Source organism: Grosmannia clavigera (assembly GCF_000143105.1).
Source record: "Grosmannia clavigera kw1407 unplaced genomic scaffold GCSC_173, whole genome shotgun sequence".
Classification (NCBI taxonomy): Eukaryota; Fungi; Ascomycota; class Sordariomycetes; order Ophiostomatales; family Ophiostomataceae; genus Leptographium; species Leptographium clavigerum.
In genome coordinates, this window is record NW_014040765.1 from 998986 (window position 1) to 1017587 (window position 18602).

The following is an 18602-nucleotide window of genomic DNA, read 5'->3' on the forward strand; positions in this document are numbered from 1 at the left end:
GTTATCGTCTCTGCGCCCCGCGCTGCGAGTGGCGACGTCTCCGCTTCGGTCGTCGCTGCTGGGCGACGACATCTCATCGCGTCTTTCGTGCTCGTTTTTCTGTTGCACACGTCCATGTCGGTGTCAGCGCCGCCGCCGCCGGCGTCGTCGACGGGCTCCTCACCACGTGCAGGGCTGTCACGAGATGGCGACAGTGGTGGAGCTGTTGCAGCTTCTGCTTCTGCTGCTGCTTCTGCTGCTGCTTCCGTCTCTGCAGCTTCTTCCGGCCACGCCTCACCGGTCTCGCCGGCCACCAAGCCGGCAGTCGGCCGCGACCGCGACACGTTCGACCGGATCCTGGTGGAGCGCTACGTCACGCGCGACGGCATCCACTCGGCCGCCCTGCAGGCAGCGCAGGTGCAGATGCAAAAAGACTTTCGCAGCCTGCACATGTTCGCCGACGACTACCGCAAGCTGCGCAGCGACTACCGGCCCTGGTTCCCGGCACGGCAGCTGTACGGCGAGGGCTATGCCGGGCTGGGCAACGGGTACACAGAGGTCAACGGCCCGTCGCGAATCCTGTATCCGATGCAAAAAACGCGTCCGGGCAAACGGCAAACACCGGCGCTCAAGTACAGCCGCAAGGACATGGCGCAGCAGGCCGAGCAGCACGAAGAGCTGGTGCCGATTCGGCTCGACGTCGAGTGGGACAAGATCAAGCTGCGCGACACGTTCACGTGGAACTTGCACGACCGCTTGGTGGCGCCCGAGCTGTTCACGACGCAGCTGATGGAGGATCTCGGGCTTCGGCCGCCCGCCGCGACACAGGTCTACGAGCAGATCAGCCAGCAGATCCACGAGCAGCTGACCGACTTCTACCCGCTCGTCTGCTCGGACGAGGACGCGCTCGACCCCGAACTGCCCTACTCGGCCTACAAAAACGACGAGATGCGCATTCTAGTCAAGCTGAACATCACCATCGGCCAGCACACGCTCGTCGACCAGTTCGAGTGGGAGATCAACAACCCGATGAATTCGCCCGAGGAGTTTGCTGCCGGCATGGCCCGTGACCTCTCGCTCTCGGGCGAGTTCACCACCGCCATCGCCCACTGCATCCGCGAGCAGGCCCAGCTCTTCACCCGCGGACTCTACAGCGTTGGCCACGCCTTTGACGGCCGTCCGGTCGAAGACCCCGATCTCGTCGCTGCCTTCTTACCCTCGCCCCTGCCGGCCGTCTTCCGGCCCCAGCAGCAGGCCAAGGAATACGCCCCGTACCTGTACGAGCTGAGCGAGGCTGAGCTGGAGCGCAACGAGCTCACCTTTTCGCGCGAGCAGCGGCGCCAGAAACGCTCTGTCAACCGGAGGGGCGGGCCCATCTTGCCCGATCTCAAGGACCGCCAGCGCACCATCCGCACTCTGATCGTGTCGTCCGTGCTGCCGGGTGCTGCCGCCGACGTCGACGAGAGCCGCCTGTACAAACGTGCAGCCGGCGCTTCCGGTCGTCGTCGTGGTGGCCGAGACGGCGACCTGCTCTCGGACTCGGACGAAAGCGACGACTCTTCGCCCGATTCGCCCTCCACGTCCCAGCACTTTGGCTCTTCCAACACCGCTGCTGCTGCTGCTGCTGCTGCTGCTGCCAATGCGCGCACCCGTGGCATCCGAGGTGCTGCCACTGCTGCCCAGCAGCGCATGGCTGTCATCGGCCGCTCCGAGACCCCCGAGGCCAGCACCATTCATCACCACGAGACCCGCACTGCTCGTCGCACTACCCGCGATCTCCGCGACGACTCGGTCGACGAGCCTGCTCGCCTCATCGTCACCATCCGCGTCTCCAAGGACCGTCTGCGCAAGCTCATGCGGGATCTTCGCGCCAGACCGCCGCCTGGTGGCACTCCCTCGCTCGCTCCGCTTACTCCGTCCCTCCAGCAGCTGCAGCAGCCCCTCTCTCACGCACATCAGCAGCTGCAGCTGCAGCAACAGCTGGCAACACCCATGGGCCCGCCACCAACCACTCCGTCAGGCCGCCACGCTGCAGCTCCATCGCGATCCGCCATTCCCCATGGCCATCTGGGCCGTCTCCCAGCAGCGCCACCACCTGCATCAGAAGCGGATGCACCACCAGCAGTATGTCTGTTTCTTTGTTGTTCTTTTTCACACTCGTTTTCTTCTTTCTTTCTCTTATTCTCTACTGTTACCCACCCCCGCTAACACCCCTAGCCACCCCCTCCACAGTGGCTCCTCGACGCCCTACAGCGCCTGCGCGACCGCGCATATCCCAACGACTCCTTCGAGGGCGTCATGCGCTACAGTGTCTTCAACCGCGAAGAGCAGCTGGTACCGGCGCCGCGGCTGGGCGAACCGCTCGAGAACTACAGGTTCTGGTATCTCCCGCGCATCCGCTGCCACGACTGTCCCGGCAAGCTGTACACGCCCGGCCCCGAGATGACGGTCGGCAACTTCGAGGTCCATCTGAAGAACCGGTTCCATCGCGAAAAGGTCGAGCAGCGCCTCGTTCGCGATGCCAGCAGACAGCCGTCCGGCCAGCAGACAGCCACCTCGACCGCCTCCAACGTCCCGCCGCCACCGTTGTCGTCGGGTCGCAGTGCCAGCGGAACCGCCTCGCCAGCCCCAATTCAGCATCAGAACTTCCCATCCGCCCCGACACAGCCGCTGCTGCTGCAACAACAACATCAACACCAACAACAACAACAACAACAACTGCAACAGCAGCAGCAACATCAGCAGTCCGCCTTCTCGCCCGCTCCTCTTCAGCCACAGCAGTCCTTGTCGCCCTCCGTGGCCGCCGAGGACGATTACGACGACGCGTCCATGGCCTCGTCATCACCCGCCGAGTCCGCCTCCGAAGCCGACTGATTCTCCTTGACCCGGCCGCGCCGGGCTCTGCTTCTTCTAATGTATTCCGGGCTAGGTGCCAGTGCGGTGTTGGATCTCTGGGCTTACTGCTTCTTCCGTCATCTTGTCCTTCCGGTGTTCTCTGCTCTTCCTCGTCGGTCCATCTTGTCCGTTTCCTTTTCATGTCTCTTTCCTATTTACTGTTGCTGCTCCGAAAAGCCGCCTTTTGGGCCGAGAATGAGAGGACTCGCGGCGGGATAAACCCTTCTCTACAGACCTCTTCGGCTCTGTCATGTCATATACCTCCATGCCTCAGCTGTGTAAATATAATTCAAGCCCACACCGGCTGCGTCTTCTCACCCTCAATGTGTCACTCTTTGTCCCATCTCTATTCATGAGCAACGAGCGGCCGAGAGAAACCAGTTCAGCCAACGGCAGCACATCGTCGTATCATTAACATCACATATGCACCCTCGCAATACCCCCCCCCCCCTCCATCCCATTCTCATGAAGCCCGCGTCGCGTCACGAAGCCTTCAGATGTTACGTATCTACGCACCCATCCTGCAAGGCCTCTCTCCCTCTCCTCCATCACATTGTCCATACCGGCGCTTTCGACAATACCTGTCGTCCGCGAACTTCCACCGCCACAAAGCCGGCAAACCGAATCTTGGGGAAGTCGCCCAATACGTGGGCTGTACACCGTTAGCGTCTCGTTCGACCAGGCACCGACCGACATCACCAGAGAAGCTTACTATTCTTGCCCGCCCCCCCGCCCTCGTCGTCACCACTGGCATTGTCGTCAGGATCCCCGCCATCATCAGCCGGTCGTGTGTCGAGTGGCGGAAGGCCCCCCTTCTCGACATCCATCAGATGGGGGATGATGTTGTCTAGAGGCATCGGGTATGATATAGCCACGTCGCGGCTCTCCATCGGAATGTTCGACGCAAGCCCCACCGCCAGGTCAACTATCGTGCTGGCGCTGCCCTTCACCCCGGCTGGCGGCGGGTCGTTCAGATACTTGCACACGTAATCCGTCAGCGCTTCCGTGGCGTTGTGCACAAACAGCTCGCCGTTCTGGTTGAGTTCGTGGCCCTGCAGCATCGACTGCAGACCCTCCAGCGTGACCATCCGCCAGTTTATAACCTTCTCCACGTGTGCTCCGAACTCTTCCTGGCTGCTGGTCTTGTATGCTGACCGGCGGATGTTCAGCTCCATCGTTTTCAGATGGTGACTCAGCTCGACCTCCAGATTGGGGTGAAAGCAGCAGTTGAACACCGCCTCCACCAGCCAGCGAGAAATCACCGCTCGCCCGATGGCCGTCATCTCCTGCTTGCCTGTCTTCAACGCATCCGCGCTCGCATACGGCTCAATCCAGCTCGGCAGCGACACCCAGTCTTTGCGGATGTTGAACGAGAGGTTGTTGATCGCACCGTTGAGACGGCCGAACCGGGCAATGTATCCGTTATCATCTAGGGCTGTACGCGACTGGGACATGCGCTGGTTGGCAAGAGCATTTTGCAGCTGTTCGATCTGGCTGCTCAGCTGCTCGATCTGGCTCTTGCCCTCAAAGTAGAGCCGCTTGACATTCTTGTATTTGAGTGCTGCACAGGAGACACGGCCGTCAGTGAAGAGCCGCGAGAGGGGCCAGGTGACTGCACTTACCCAGTTCTTTGAGCGCCTTGTCGGTCTCCGATGCCGCAGAGTCGCGTTCGCCGGATGGGGGGTTCGATGTGCCGCGACCTTCGCCCCCAGTAGCATCGTACTGTCGCTGGCTAGACCCCGTACCTGGCCGGTGATCGGCACTCTGGCTGCCGGCACCAGGTGCGCCCGGTGGAGGTGGGGGGAGAGGACTCAGTGTTCCAGGAGTGATACTTCCTATCTGGCTGTGCCGATAAGATGGCGGTGGGCCTGACGGCAATGGAGCCGTGTCGGAAGATGGCATCCCACGAGCATTACCGCCTCTGTCGCCAGCTTCCTGCGATCGGCGGCTAGGCGGTGGTCCTCCCGATGGTGGTGTCATGTTTTGTTGCTTTTGCTGCTGCTGTTGAGTCGATCCCGGAGATGGCGCCTGAGTCTGTTGACGCTGTTGAGCCAATGGCGACGCCGATTGTTGTGCAGAGTGCGGCTGAGGCGGTGCCAGTGGAGGCGGGGTTGGCGCTAGATCCTGTGGGCTGTGCTGTCGTTGCGGTGAACAACTTACTGCTGCAGAAGAAGGGACCTGTTCACCGTCTGGAATCGGAGACTCGTGCGACAGCTGTGAGATAGTCTCGGCGTTTTGCTGCTGAATGTATTGGGGCTGCTGGAAATTAGAAGCATTGGGCAGCCCACCGAAAGGGTGGTGGGGACTATTACTGGTCTGTTCCTGGAACTGAAGAGCGGGGTATTGCTGCTGTTGTTGCTGCTGCTCCAGTTGGCCTTGACCATAGACTGTGCCGTCCGACAGACCGCCTTGCTGCGACTTTTGGTTCGGGGTGTAGGCCCCTTGCGGAACACGACGGTGGTCGAGTTGGCCAATATCGTCCGGGTTGTACAGCTGGGTATCTCGTTGCTCGAGATCCCCAGTGCCGACGCGGCGTATGGAAGGAGGACCGGCTACGAACTCTCCTACTCCCTGGAGAGGAGACGGCTGACTGTTGGCAACACTAGGTCCTCCTGCGCTATATTGCTGCTGCTGCTGCTGCTGTTGGACAGACCACTCGTCTAGCGGCGGGTCTAAGATGGATACCTGCGAAGGGCCGGTGCGGAGAGGAGGGGACGGCTGCCGCTGGCTGGAGAGCCGCTTGGAGGGGCGGCGTACAAGCCCGCCAAAGTTATGGTGCTGAGATGTAGGAGGTGGGCCGAGGGCGGACTGCTGTTGCTGTTGCTGTTGCTGCTGCTGCTGTTGAGAGCCTCCGTGTGAACGGGAATCGGATCCACGGCTCGAACTGCCACCGCCAAGAAAACTCTTAAAAAGCTTGCGGGTAGTCCGGCGGGGTTCAGGCGATGCCGACGGGCCCTTTTGTTGCTGCTGCGGCTGCTGCTGGAGATACTGGTCCTGTAACAGGTTCGATGGGGTCTGGCCGATGGGTGCCGAGACACCCTGTAGCGTGTTTCTGAGGTCGTCTGCGGAGATGGCTCCGACGGAAGCCGAGGTGTAATGCAGGTGTGCGTGGGAAGGCGATGCTTGTGGGGGATAGCGCTGCGACTGCGAGCGCGACACTTGCTCCAAGTACTCGTGGTTCGTAGACTTTGTCGGCAAAACTGAGTTCGACTGCACAGGGTCAAAGGCCGGTGACGAAGATGCGGCAGCCGAGCTTCGAGGAGGAACAGTCTTATCGGGGTTGTTTCCACCTGGCACAAAAGAAGCGGCCCGGAATTGTTGCTGTTGAGGTTGGGCTTGATGTAAGCGCTGGGGCAATTCTTGCTGCGGTTGTGGCAGCGGTTTCTGGAGGTGGGCGAACGACAACAAGTCTGTGGCCTGGAAGGATGAGGCTGAGGCAACTGTGTCAGCTCAGACGCATAGCACAGGGCACAGAGTACAGGGCACAGGGCACGGGACACAGGGATAGGGACAGCCGAGACGGGGGGGGAAGATGCGCACAAGAAGCAGAAGCAGAGGCAGGATCGGATCCAGCACTATTAAGGGAGTCAGCAAAGCCGTGTGGCGGCGATTGTTGTTGCTGCTGCTGTTGCTGCGGTTGTTGTTGGGGACGACTGCTTTGTCTGCCAGAGAGAAAGGAAGGCATTATTATGTAGGCTGTAGTTGTCCGGGTCCAGTAACAGAATAAGGACTGAGAGGAGGGGAGGGGGGCGGGGGGAGGGGTATTCAGCCTGGCAGATAGGGAGGGCGTGAAACGAAGCAAAGCGGTTGAAGAGATGGGGTGGGTTGCTCGAATGCGTTGGCGTCCCGAACGGGAGGAGATGATACCAAGGGGAGATGCCAGGCGCCCGGAGAAGAGAAAACAAGGAGATGGAGAAACAAAAAGCAGGCCGCAGAGAAGATGAGACGAGATCTTAGGAGGGGCAGCCACGACAGTAAACGCAGGAGGGGTTGGCCGCTGAGAGATGAGTCGATATTCGTCGAGATGGAGCCGTTAGACGGGGAAGAGGGGAAGAGAGTTTGGGATCGATGCCGGAACGGGACAGGGCTGTGTCTCCTGTGTATGGCTGGCCCGGCGGTTTCTTCGGGGTGCTACGTCGCAGCAGGCCGGGTCTTTTGTCAATCTGCGGCGGCTGCGCCAATTCAAACTTTCGAGGCCACGGTTGTCTTGTTTGATGCTGGTTTTTCCTCTTCGTTTTCCAATACTCGTAGCTGGCCAGAGGTCCCGCCAGAGGGGCTGTGCTGAAGATCGGTCCTGCCTGTTGCGCCGCTGGCGGCTCCTGCCAATAGTGGAGGTGCGCTCCTTCGGGCGAGGTGGTGCAGGGAGAGGCTAATTGGCCAGCTGCCAGACAGCAGAGGCCTGGCGAACAAGATGCGAGAACGACCAACGGACAGATAAATGCTATATCGTAGATAGCGGCAGCACAGAACAGCACGTCTAGGTAATCACGCAAGGAAGCATTGCATTGCATCAATGGCACTGACAACATGCCTTTCTACTCTATTCTCGCAGGCTTAGCCTAGCGAGCTGTGTGTGTGGACCGAGACGGAATGGGGCGGCTTGTTCGGAGGAAGGCACGAAGGCACGCGTGGGCAGACCAACTAGACACGAGTCGCGCAACTGGCCAGTTAGCTGGTAGCTGCTGCTTCGAGGCGGTCGGCCCTGCCTACTACTCCGTACAAAGAGTCGTCTTGCGCCTCTACGTCGTATTGTCTTCTCTTTCGCTCAGCTCAGCTAGGCGTCTTCTTAGTGCTGACCCCCTTTCCTCTGCTTTTTTCTAGCTCTTATAGTCCGCCTCAATGCCAAAAAGGCTGCAAGACGGCCGGTCTGGATGTTCTCGACGTCGCTTTCGCCGCATCCGGCCGTTCTCGACTGCAGTAATGTCAACACGGCCTCTGTTGCAGAGCTATCAAGTCAAGGTTTTCCTGTTTCAGAGACAACCAGGCAGGCCAGAGAACCCTGCTGCTCTACAACCATACCGCGAAATCGCCTGCTGACGGCACATGTTACCATTCCAGTAAACTCGGTTCTTCAGAACGACGCAAGCCGTCTGAAATTCTGCACATCACCCCCGGTTAATCACCTCGTGTGTGAGCGTCTGCTCAGTCTCGTATTCTTCTAGACTTTTTGCCGGTGTCATGTTCTGCACTCTGGTTTTCACTTCTCACTTTTCACATCTCAATTTTCCAGTACCCACTACGTCGCGTCGTGACTCTCCTGAGATCAGTTGGTTTTACTTTGTACAAAGTCCCTATAGCCATGGTGTTGCTGAATGACAAGCTGACATTCCTGTCACACGAATGAACTCTGCTCCAACACAAGCAATCTAAATTCCGTCTCCGCTGGTCATTGACGATGATTACTGGTTCGCCGTCCAAGGTAAGCAGCATGCCTCGCTAATACCTTCCATGAAAGAACCGCCCATTGGAAAGTCGTTTCATGCTTCCCTGTCGTGATCAATTTCTTTCGTCATTTCTTTTGGTCGACTCGTTCGAGCTGGGTAGCATGCAAATCTAACAGCGTGTCGGGTATATGCATGCGTATGCCCGCTTTCCGTCACAAATACATTGCTTCATCCCCTCGAGTAACCCTGGGAAGAGCAATACAAGACCAAGAACAACCTCACGGCTCTCAGTACTGTGCTTTGACCATCTTGCCTTTGCTGAAGCCAGGGTATGAGCCCGAAAACTTCTCGTATTGTGTCATCATCGTCAGACAGATCGCTCGGCCTGTTGCCTAATGGGAATGCAGCATGCCTCACACGTAGTTTCTGTCATACTATGTACCAGCATACTCCATTGCCGTCATATTGTCATCTCTTACATCAAGCACAGCAGATATGGCATGGTAGTGGAACGCACATGACTATCGTGTGTGTACGAGAACAAGATGATGTGCCCTGTGACCTTAAAGTGCACGTCATTGTACTTTGCTACGTATGCCGGCTAAAAGGTTCAAGCAGGTGAACTCAAGCGTTTCTGTGATGCCGCCTTCTTGGCCCGAGTGGCCAAAGTGTCAAGATGGCTTTCTGTAAGACTTTGTAGCAGGGCTGCCAACTTCACAACAAAGTATCCCAAGGCCTCATACGGCGTCTCTAGTCCTACACTTTTCGTAAAAACAGCGTTTCGTTTCCGTGTTGCCAATTTAACAATCACAAGGTATAAATCTGACACTATTGCCCTCGTCACAAAAGCATAGCTGTTAGTGATACTCTTAGCAATACCGTTAGCAACATCCGTTAGTGCAGTTACACGACATAAGTCCTTATTACCTCGAGTTGCTTTCTTGGCAGCACGCCGTCAGCATCTACCACCCGGAAGACGGCTCTCGTCCTATTTCTGGGGCTGAGTTTTTCTATATCCACGGGACTGTGTCGTACTATCTTGCGATGTCTCAGATCCGGCCAGATGCTGTCTTTAGCCGTAGCGCATGTCAGGCCGTTTCACTCTCCCACAGTCTGCAACGCCCGGCTCTCTCGTTCATCAGATCGACCACGCGGCACGCCTCAAATTCAAGCAAAGCAAAAGACTCAAGCTAGAAGTTCATATCTAGGTGACATGAGATCAGAAAATCCCCAGCTAGGTACAATGGCTGGACGGTGCACGACAGGATACGCGGGTCTTTCAATGCACGTAGAGGGGTAGGTAGAGTGGCAAACCAGTACCTTTGATCGAGTATCAGGCATTGCAGATCCTATGCAACGGAGGGCAGCAGGTGGCCTTGGCTGCAGCAACGACACGCAACCCCCGGCAAACGGCCATTCTCGTGGTTAGAACCACAGGGTGAGACATGATGTTCCGGTGTGCAGATCGACACAGTAGGTAGATAGAGTGGTGGTAGTCCGGAGGGACGTGTAACCCAATCCTATTTTTCCGTTATTAAACTATGCCATATTGTGTTTCTGTGATAACCAAGGGAAAATATAGCCCACCTTGTGTCACCACGCTATCTGGAAATCCTTCATAGATAAGAACCAGCACAATAGCACTCGGTTTCTTCGTCAAATACACATTTTGAGCACAAAAGTAAATTCGTGCATGCATAGCAGCGAATCTAGTCACTACCGAAGGGCCTAGACCGCAACAAATCGCAAATATAGAAACCTGCTTGATGCAATAATAAACCGGTATAGAGCGAAGCTCTGCAGCGAAATGGGCCGGTTTCGGCTAAAGCAAGCAGCACACCTCTCGGTCTGTCGTACAGCTACAACAGGTTGTCCACGAGGAGAGCTATGGCTGCAGGGGATTGCATCATTGCATCGAGGTGGCGTCCGTATGTCCGGGATTTCACTGCATATCCCGACAGACCACAGACCGATCGGAGATGGGAGTTGAGAAGAGAATATGAAGCCAACAGGCGTAAAACAAGAGGAAAAGGCGGCTGTGTCGTCTTGGGTGGCGACCGCAGTTCCGGTCCAGTCGCCATGTCCTACTCGCGGCTTCTGAACGTTAGCTCCTCGGAAAAGACTGTCTAGACAAGAAAGCGGCAGGAACGGCAGCTCGGGAGAATCAGCGACTAAACCATACGACCTCTATCTAACCCTTTGTGGCAGGCATCTGGATTGTGCTCTTTTCTAGCATATCCCCATAGGCAATCACACCATATCCTGGCCTTGCCTGCAATATCGCCCAGGTTTAACGTTTCTCGGGTTTGAGAGAGCCGGGTTTCTGTGCAGCCAAAGCCGTGTAACCGGCGAGATAGAGTCACCTGGCCGATCTGAAGAACATTATTCGCAATGTCGCTCTCCCATACGGGGCGTTTACCTCGTATCCTTCTGTCGGCATATGCACGCTTATCCTGTCCTCTATAGGCCACGACGGTAGGCTTAGTTTTCTAGAGGCGTGGGGGATTTTCCTTGGAACAGAAGAACATCGTCCCACTATGGATGCTCTCCCCCACACTTTCCCCAGATGCAGGACTTCACAAACTGGCTTATTTCTGTTGTGTAGGATCCGATCGTGACTTTCGGCTAGTGCAGCCTCACAAGGTGAGCCTAAAAGGCCGCAGAAGCAGCCGCGGAAACAACTGCCTTTTTCAGAGCTTCCACATGTCTTTGTCCAAGGAAATCATAAGAGCTTCGTTTAAGGTCCTCACAACAGCATATCAAGCCCTACGACTCGGTAAGCGAAGCAAGTGTAGTCAGCCGGTCTTGCTCTCTCACTGACCTGCATGAAGCACAGACCCAGCTGCCGAACTACGATTGAGCGACCAAGGAGCCGAGGGGAGCTGAGAAGCCAATGGGCGGATGAGCGGGAAGACGACGGGCGGAGAAGAGCAGAGTATAGAGCAAGTACTAAACCCTCACCTGCACGAAGTATTCGTATTGATAACAAGTCATGGGATGGAATGTGACGCCGGCTGGGCCGACTGTGCATTGGTTATAACCGACGACGGAACGAGGAAAGGGCAGGACAAGGATGTCACCAATCGCAGCGTGCATAATTGGAAAATCTCGACAAGGGAGGACCAGGATCCGAACTGAAACGTGCAACGCATATAGTTCCTCTTTGGGTTGCCATCTTCACCCCCCTCCTCTTCTGCTTCTCGCCCAAGAATGGCCCGAGTCAGATGGTCCAGAACTTTTGGACGCTGCTTCCACACTCAAGGCATCAAGGCCGCGATGGCTGCGAGTGTGTGCCACGTTGTGCGTGCTATGCCTGTACTTGACCAGGTCTCGACGAGCTTCCTTGGTAGGCCATCATCCCATAGGAGGCAATCGCGAACTGTCCAGGTGGATGTTTTGTGAGATGTGACCATTTTACAGTTCCATTGGAAACAGAGCAGGCGGTCGGCAGGCAAATCCCGCAAAAGTTACTGAAAGTGGCAGCTCCACATGAAAGCTATTGTACACCGGTCGGTCATTGCTCTGCAGACTATAGCACCTGGTCGCGCGTCGTCAAGGCTCGTCCCTTATCGCTACTTGTTCGTCGAGTCGGTCAACGATCGGGCCGTGTTGGGCTGCCGTTCCAGATACAAAGAAGAGTAGTGCGACTTGGACGACTGGGGTTGGCTGGTACGGTGGCACGCATCGACAGTGGGTGTGCATCGTAAGCTGGGCAGATGATGGGCATGCTATGGCCTGAAGAGCCCGAAGAAGCGGCTGCCGGGAGAGAGCGATGACATAACGGTGACCTATCTATGACAGATCCTTGCTAGACATGCCTTTGCCACTGCCCATTTGCCGAGTCGAGATGCGCTTTTTTGCCCGAACGACGCGGAGCCCAAGACTGGGGTGCCACGCTGGCCGTGCTGGCTGTGCTGATGGGGCAGGCGACTGCGTTCGAAATTGTGGAAAAGCTGCCCGAGCGAGCAGGAGACAAAACAAGAAGCGCAAGCTTCGAGCACGCCGAGCTGTGAGGGATAAGGGAACAGTGAAACTAGTGCCGGGGAAGCGTTAGGTGAAGCAGCCGACGGGAAGCAGCCGGGAAGCCAATTCGTACTCCGTGCCACTCGTAAGATACATGCAAGAAACAAAGTTGTGATAGCTGCACGCCTCTCCACTCCGGCTTCTTCCAAGGCCCCCCCCCTCCATGGCCGCGGAAGGAATGGAAGGTGTGCTCTCACCGCTCTGCTAGCGACCGGAAGGAGATGCAGGAGCGACATCCACCCTAAGCACGCAGGTTAGAACCCGTATGGTGGAGGGCCGAGAGAGGGGGGTTTCCTCCTCCCAACATCACGCACCGCCGTGTCCTCGCCGTCAGGGAAGCGCACCCACGGCTGCACCACCGAGTCTGCCTGCACTTGACCTGTCTGCATTTGACCGAGCAGCTGCCTATGTCACACCCGCCGGATAAGAGGAGCGGCAGGGGACCGAGTATGACGAAACAAGAACGGCCGAATGCAGTGTACCGCCGCCCAGGCGGGAAAAAACATGGCGACGTGCATTGTGGTGGGTGGCCGGTCAAGGCACAAGATTCAGAGTTTCCATATCAGGAACATTTCTGCGACAGGCTACTCCGTAGTCTCTTACCACTGGGAGCGTGGCTGTTGTGGGCTGTCTGCTGTGGGCTGGCCAGGCCGCGATGGAAGCGGCCCGGTTTTGACACTGAAGGCGGTATAGATCTTTGGGTGCGATTCAACAAAATCCCTGGAATTGGTCTGGCCTAGCTGGCTTGGTGACTGGCTGCGTCCGAGAGTTTGATGGAAATCAGCCTATAATGTAGTTGCGCAGGCCTGCCAGCTGCAGTCGTCACGAGCGAGCAGAGACCAAGAGGCGAGAAGTGCTTTATTATGTAAAGACCGACAGAGAACATGCAAGGGAAGGGGAAAATAAGAAGCAGCGCAGAAGTGGAGGGAAGCTTTCTTTCCCCATGCACCTTCCTTCAACCCTGGCAAGAACAAGATCCTCCGGCTGTCACACGCTCTCACCGGGTCGTTCTTGCTGCTTCCACCGCCCTCCGACAGCCCGCACCCCCTCCTCCTCACCCCTTCCCATTGATCCAAACGTTCCTATCGAGTATTACCACGAAAATGCCATGCTGCCCTTGCGTCCCTTAGGTTGGCCTTAATGGCAAGGTATTGACCCGACCAATCTTCGTGCCTCGGGAGACACCACCCTCTCCTCATTGGCTTCGACGGCAACCCTGCACCGCTACTTGGTTGTTCTGGGCTGACGGCCTCTCCTTTTGCAGACAGCCGGGAAACACAATTCCATCTTAGTGAACATTGCTCAGGCTTTTGTGTGTATGGTTCGTGTGTACGGAGTACACCTTCCTTCTTTCTTTTTCGGGTTTATTTATCGCCACACGACCGACTTATTTGATGTTTTTATTATTTGATAATATTTGTTCTATAAGCATTTTATTTCGCTTCATTTTTAATCCGCGTCAAGCAGTCTCTCGCTTGTGTTCGCCCAGGGCAGGTATTGTATTGCGCCGTAGACTTTCTTCCTTTGTCGCTCCTTCCATTCTTATTGAACTGCTTTCTCCTTCCCTCTCCCCTCTCTCCTTTCCTCTCTCCCCTCTCTTGTCCCCTCTCTGCCATCCCAGTCTTCACATCCCCTCCTCCCAACTGCATCTTCTCCATCTTCACTCTCCCAGCATCACGACGTGCTCCACCCTCCACCTGGGCGACGTCGTATCTTATTTCCTCTCGTCAATTGGCATACCGCTCGCTTCTCCGTCCCCTCTGCTCGCCACCCCGTGTGGACTACTCTCGTCGGCTGCCACATTTCTGGGACTGACAACTCCAGCGCTTCCAACTAATAACACCATAAAGAGCTACCGCTTTTATAGATTGTGTCCAAGCCACCATCGTCACCTCTCTTCCCCCCGAATCTCACCTTAGACGCACGCTAAACTGGCCTACCTACCCTAAGGCCGAGCGTCCAGGAGCCCCCCCCTCTTTCGCCTATTTACTCGGCCTAGACAGGGTCTTTGGCCAAAGTGGGTTTCGCCACTTGGTGCGTTTCTGTCACCTGCCCCACTGTCTACCATCGGTCATTTTCTCGAGTAGGCGAGAACTAGATGGCTGGCTTGGTTCTATTTTCCAATGAAGCGTCTGCCTACTAACATCGCGTGTTCCATTCAGGCGTCGTCTCCACCAATTGCCACCCTCAGAGAAATCCAGGAGACGATCTTCTCGTAAAGGTGCTGCTGCCTCGTCTTATCCTTACTCTTTCCACCTTGCTTCTTGCTCCGTGTTTGGGCCCCCAATTTATCGCACTTTGCTCTGTGCTACCTACCTCTTTGCTTCCATCTCCCTCCTTACACCTTTCGTCTTGCCTCATCTAGTCCCCCCTACCGCGTTCTCCTCTCAGCCTCCTTCTCCCCCCTCTACATCCTCTGTCGTTCTGCCGTCTTGTCGGCTGGAACTACAATGCCGACCCCAACTTGGTCCCAGGCACTCTCTTAGCTACAAATCCACCGATATCCGGTTGGGGAGGTTTGTTTTATCGGGGGAGGTTAGACACCATTCATTTCACCATCCTTCCAAGCTAGCAGTTATGCCGCCGACTTCTACATCCTGGCCAACGTTTCTCTGACTCGTCTGTCTTTCTCGCTATTCTAGATTTGCTGGAACCTCTTACAAGTGCCACAACCCTTCTTTTTAACGATTACGCCCACCTCAAAGCACCATGGCTCCAACCGTGGCCGAGTCCTGGCCGGAAGCTATTCTCGGACAGCTTCAGCTGTGGTACGGACTCGTATCGTTGGTGGTGTTTGTATCGTCTATCGCGTTGCACAGCGTATGGGATGTTCGCCGTGGCGCGGAACTCATCCCACCAATGGTAACCGGTCCCGGCGGGCGACCATTGCCTGCGACACGCCGCAAGTCCCAGGACACGTCGAGCGTCGCATTTACGCCCAATCTGGAAATCAGCAGGCATATTAGGCGACTATACTGTTACGCCAGCTCCAGCGTCGGACTTTCTTTTTTAGCCAACTTTATCAGCGTCATCGCACACACTCTTGAGGAATCAAGGAATCTCGATACCAAATACAGCTGGTGGTGTGGTGAAGAGACTTCCGTATGTCGACAGCTTTGTTCTGCCTCCCCCACTGCCACCCGTCGTAGAGTTCGCTTGCTATTTCGCGTTTCTCAGTTCCGGTTACTTATTATTCTAGGTGTACCTCATATCGGGCATATTCATGCACCTTTATGTCTTTGTCTATCTTCTGGAAGCCGACAGAGTCCCAAACAAGCCGGTGGCCACTTTCTGGACTCTCTCACTCGCTGAAGAAATTGCCATTTATACTACCAACGTCATTCGTGTCACTGGTCGCCATCAAGTTCTACGAAGCGTCGTGCACGATATTTGGACTACCGCCTATGGTCCGGATCGGTGGGATTATATCGACATAATCATCGGCTCCATTCGTATAGCTCTCCTTGTACTCCTCCTTTCCGTCTATACTTCTGTCTCCCTTTCCCGAAACACCAAAACCCCAAGGAGAAGCTAGAACGGGATGGACGACTGACGGACGAGACAAGTGAGGACGACGAAACCACTCCACTTGTCCGAAGAAGAGATGTGACATCCTACAGCGCTGTTACCAAAGCAGTCGGCAATCATGTCAATGGGTCTCCGAAAAGCACAATTATTGATGCTGTCACTGATGCTCCCAGCGACTTTCCTACAGCCTCTAGCAAAGTCTCTGTCAGAGACTGTCCCAACAATCCTACTGATGGAAGTTCTACTGCTTCAACTGGCAAAGGACATGAAAGCGACACCGACCATGAAGAAGTAGCGTTCTATCGACCGCACAAACTTCCCCACAAGACATGGTGGGAGTATGTCACAAGCTACTCGCTCTTTTTCCCTTACCTCTGGCCAAGCGACTCTACGAGACTACGATTCGTAGTAGTCATCTGTTTCTTCATTTTGATTATTCAGCGGGTGGTCAACTTTCTTGTTCCAAACCAGATCGGAAACATCACTGATGCGTTTGAATCGAAGAACGGACTGCCTTGGCTAGAGATTCTGACCCTGATCTTCTACAAAGTCTTGCAAGGTCAGGGTGGCCTACTAGGGTCTGTAAGGTCTCTCATCTGGATCCCAGTCTCTCAGTACTCCTACCGTGCTCTCACAACTGCAGCTTTCGAGCATGTTCATTCGCTCTCGCTGGATTTTCATCTCGGCAAGCGTACGGGTGAAGTTCTATCTGCACTAAACAAGGGTGCTGCCATCAACTCCTTTTTGGAGCAGGTCACATTTCAGGTTTTCCCGATGCTGGTCGATCTTCTCGTTGCCATCGTCTACTTCCTTTTCCGATTTGGCGCCATATATGCTACCATTGCTGCCGTCATCACTGTCTATTACCTACATATGACTGTCAAGATGGCATCGACCCGTGCAGATTTGCGGCGAGATATGGTTAACGCTGACCGCGAAGAAGAAGCTGTGAAGAACGATTCCATAACCAGTTACGAAACAGTCAAATATTTCAACGCAGAGGCTTTTGAGTTCAACCGCTATCGCAACGCTATCAAGAGCTTCCAAGTCGCAGAAGCCAAGGTGACATGGGGCATGAACAACATGAACATTTGTCAGGCACTTGTTTTCATGTGTGGCATTCTGGTCATGCTCATGGTCGCAGCTGTCGAGGTCAACCAGGGAATGCGATCTGTGGGTGATTTTGTCGTTATGACCACCTATTTGGGCCAGTTGCAAGGCCCGCTCAATTTTTTTGGCTCGTTCTATCGGACAGTCCAGCAAGCCATGATTTCTGGCGAGCGTCTTTTAGAACTCTTCAAGATCCGGCCAACCGTGGTAGATCGCCCAGGCGTCAAGACCCTGTCGCAGTGCCGCGGCCATATCCGATGGACGAACGTCAAGTTCTGGTACGATGCAAAACGCACTGCTCTTCGCGACCTCTCTTTTGACTGCTGGCCTGGGACTACGACGGCTTTTGTTGGCGAGTCGGGAGGTGGCAAGTCGACAATTTTCCGGCTCATGTTTCGCTACTATAATTGCCAAGGAGGCTACATCGAAATTGACGGCAACAACGTTGAAGATGTCACGATCGACTCGGTGAGACGTCACATCGGTGTTGTGCCACAGGACACAATTTTGTTCAATGAGACGATCATGTATAACCTCAAGTACGCCAATCCCAGCGCATCAAATGAAGAAGTTTTCGACGCCTGCAGGGCTGCAAGCATTCACGACCGGATCCTATCATTTCCCTACGGCTATAATACAAGAGTCGGAGACCGTGGCACCCGGCTGAGTGGCGGTGAGAAGCAACGCGTGGCAATTGCTCGCACCATTCTCAAGAACCCCAAGATCATCATGCTGGACGAAGCCACCTCCGCTCTTGACAGTGAGACCGAGCAGCAGATCCAGGCGAAATTGATCCGTGGCGGTAGCCTGGGCCAAGATCGTACTCTCCTGATCATTGCGTACGTGGATTCCATTGCAATGTTCTTGCAGTTACCATACCAGCTGACTAACATGTTGAACAGTCACCGGTTGTCAACCATTACACACGCGGACCAAATTATCGTGCTCCATGCCGGGGGCATTGTCGAGAGGGGCACACACAATGAGCTGCTGGAGCTGAGAGGCCGGTACGCGTCTATGTGGGAGAAGCAGTCTCAGGCGGAGCAGGCTGCAGTTGCGGCTCGCGACGCAACGGTACGGGCGAATCAGCTTCTGCGCCAGGCACACATCAGTAACAGCCCTATACAACGTCGCGGTGGTGATGAAAATTCGGATGGCTATACTAGTCTGTCATCATCAACCGTCCTTGCGACTGGGACGACGACACCGAGACAAGGAAGCATCGCACGGTCCCCAGATTCCTCAGATGACGACCAACGCCCTCCAGCACATTGAAAGTGCATTTAATCTAATTCTCCTGTTTCACATAGCGTTTTCTGTTCATTTACTCTTGTTTTTCTTTTTTTCTTTTCTTCGGCATTTTGATGATATGTTCTGGCGTCGTACGTTCTTCAAAGGCGACTGCGTTACTGGCATACACGCAGTCACATATACCCATGCATTGTGATGTGTTCAATCGGATACACCATTGCTGCTAATCCCCAACCCACTTCATTGCATTTTTTTGTTTATTTACTGCACCGCCAAATCGAAAGAAGATCGGAGAGATCATGATTTCCATGACCATATCACATAGGGATGGCGTTTAGGGTGTGCAGAAGCTCAAGCAGTGAGGGGAGCATCTTGTCATTATCTGGAAAGGGATGGGGTGGAGGAACAATACGACAAGGCAGGCCAAAATGG

The 18602-nt window shown here is 55.3% G+C and overlaps 3 protein-coding genes across 3 annotated transcripts; 2 read left to right on the plus strand and 1 right to left on the minus strand.

Moving 5' to 3' along the window:
• Positions 1–114: 114 nt before the first annotated feature.
• On the plus strand, positions 115–2853 carry CMQ_7633 (swi-snf complex subunit; the record flags this gene model as incomplete). The annotated part of the gene is made up of 2 exons (XM_014314638.1): positions 115–2103; positions 2212–2853. The coding sequence occupies 2 exons, from the start codon at positions 115–117 to the stop codon at positions 2851–2853; spliced, it is 2631 nt and encodes an 876-aa protein (XP_014170113.1).
• Positions 2854–3422: 569 nt separating this feature from the next.
• On the minus strand, positions 3423–7403 carry CMQ_7281 (uncharacterized protein; the record flags this gene model as incomplete). The annotated part of the gene is made up of 4 exons (XM_014314286.1): positions 3423–3526; positions 3587–4435; positions 4497–6305; positions 6914–7403. The coding sequence occupies 4 exons, from the start codon at positions 7401–7403 to the stop codon at positions 3423–3425; spliced, it is 3252 nt and encodes a 1083-aa protein (XP_014169761.1).
• A 7587-nt stretch (positions 7404–14990) lies between these two features.
• On the plus strand, positions 14991–18194 carry CMQ_7544 (vacuolar ABC heavy metal transporter; the record flags this gene model as incomplete). Its single annotated transcript, XM_014314549.1, has 3 exons — positions 14991–15383; positions 16251–17758; positions 17822–18194. 3 exons carry the CDS (start codon positions 14991–14993, stop codon positions 18192–18194), a joined length of 2274 nt encoding a protein of 757 aa, XP_014170024.1.
• Positions 18195–18602: the final 408 nt, after the last annotated feature.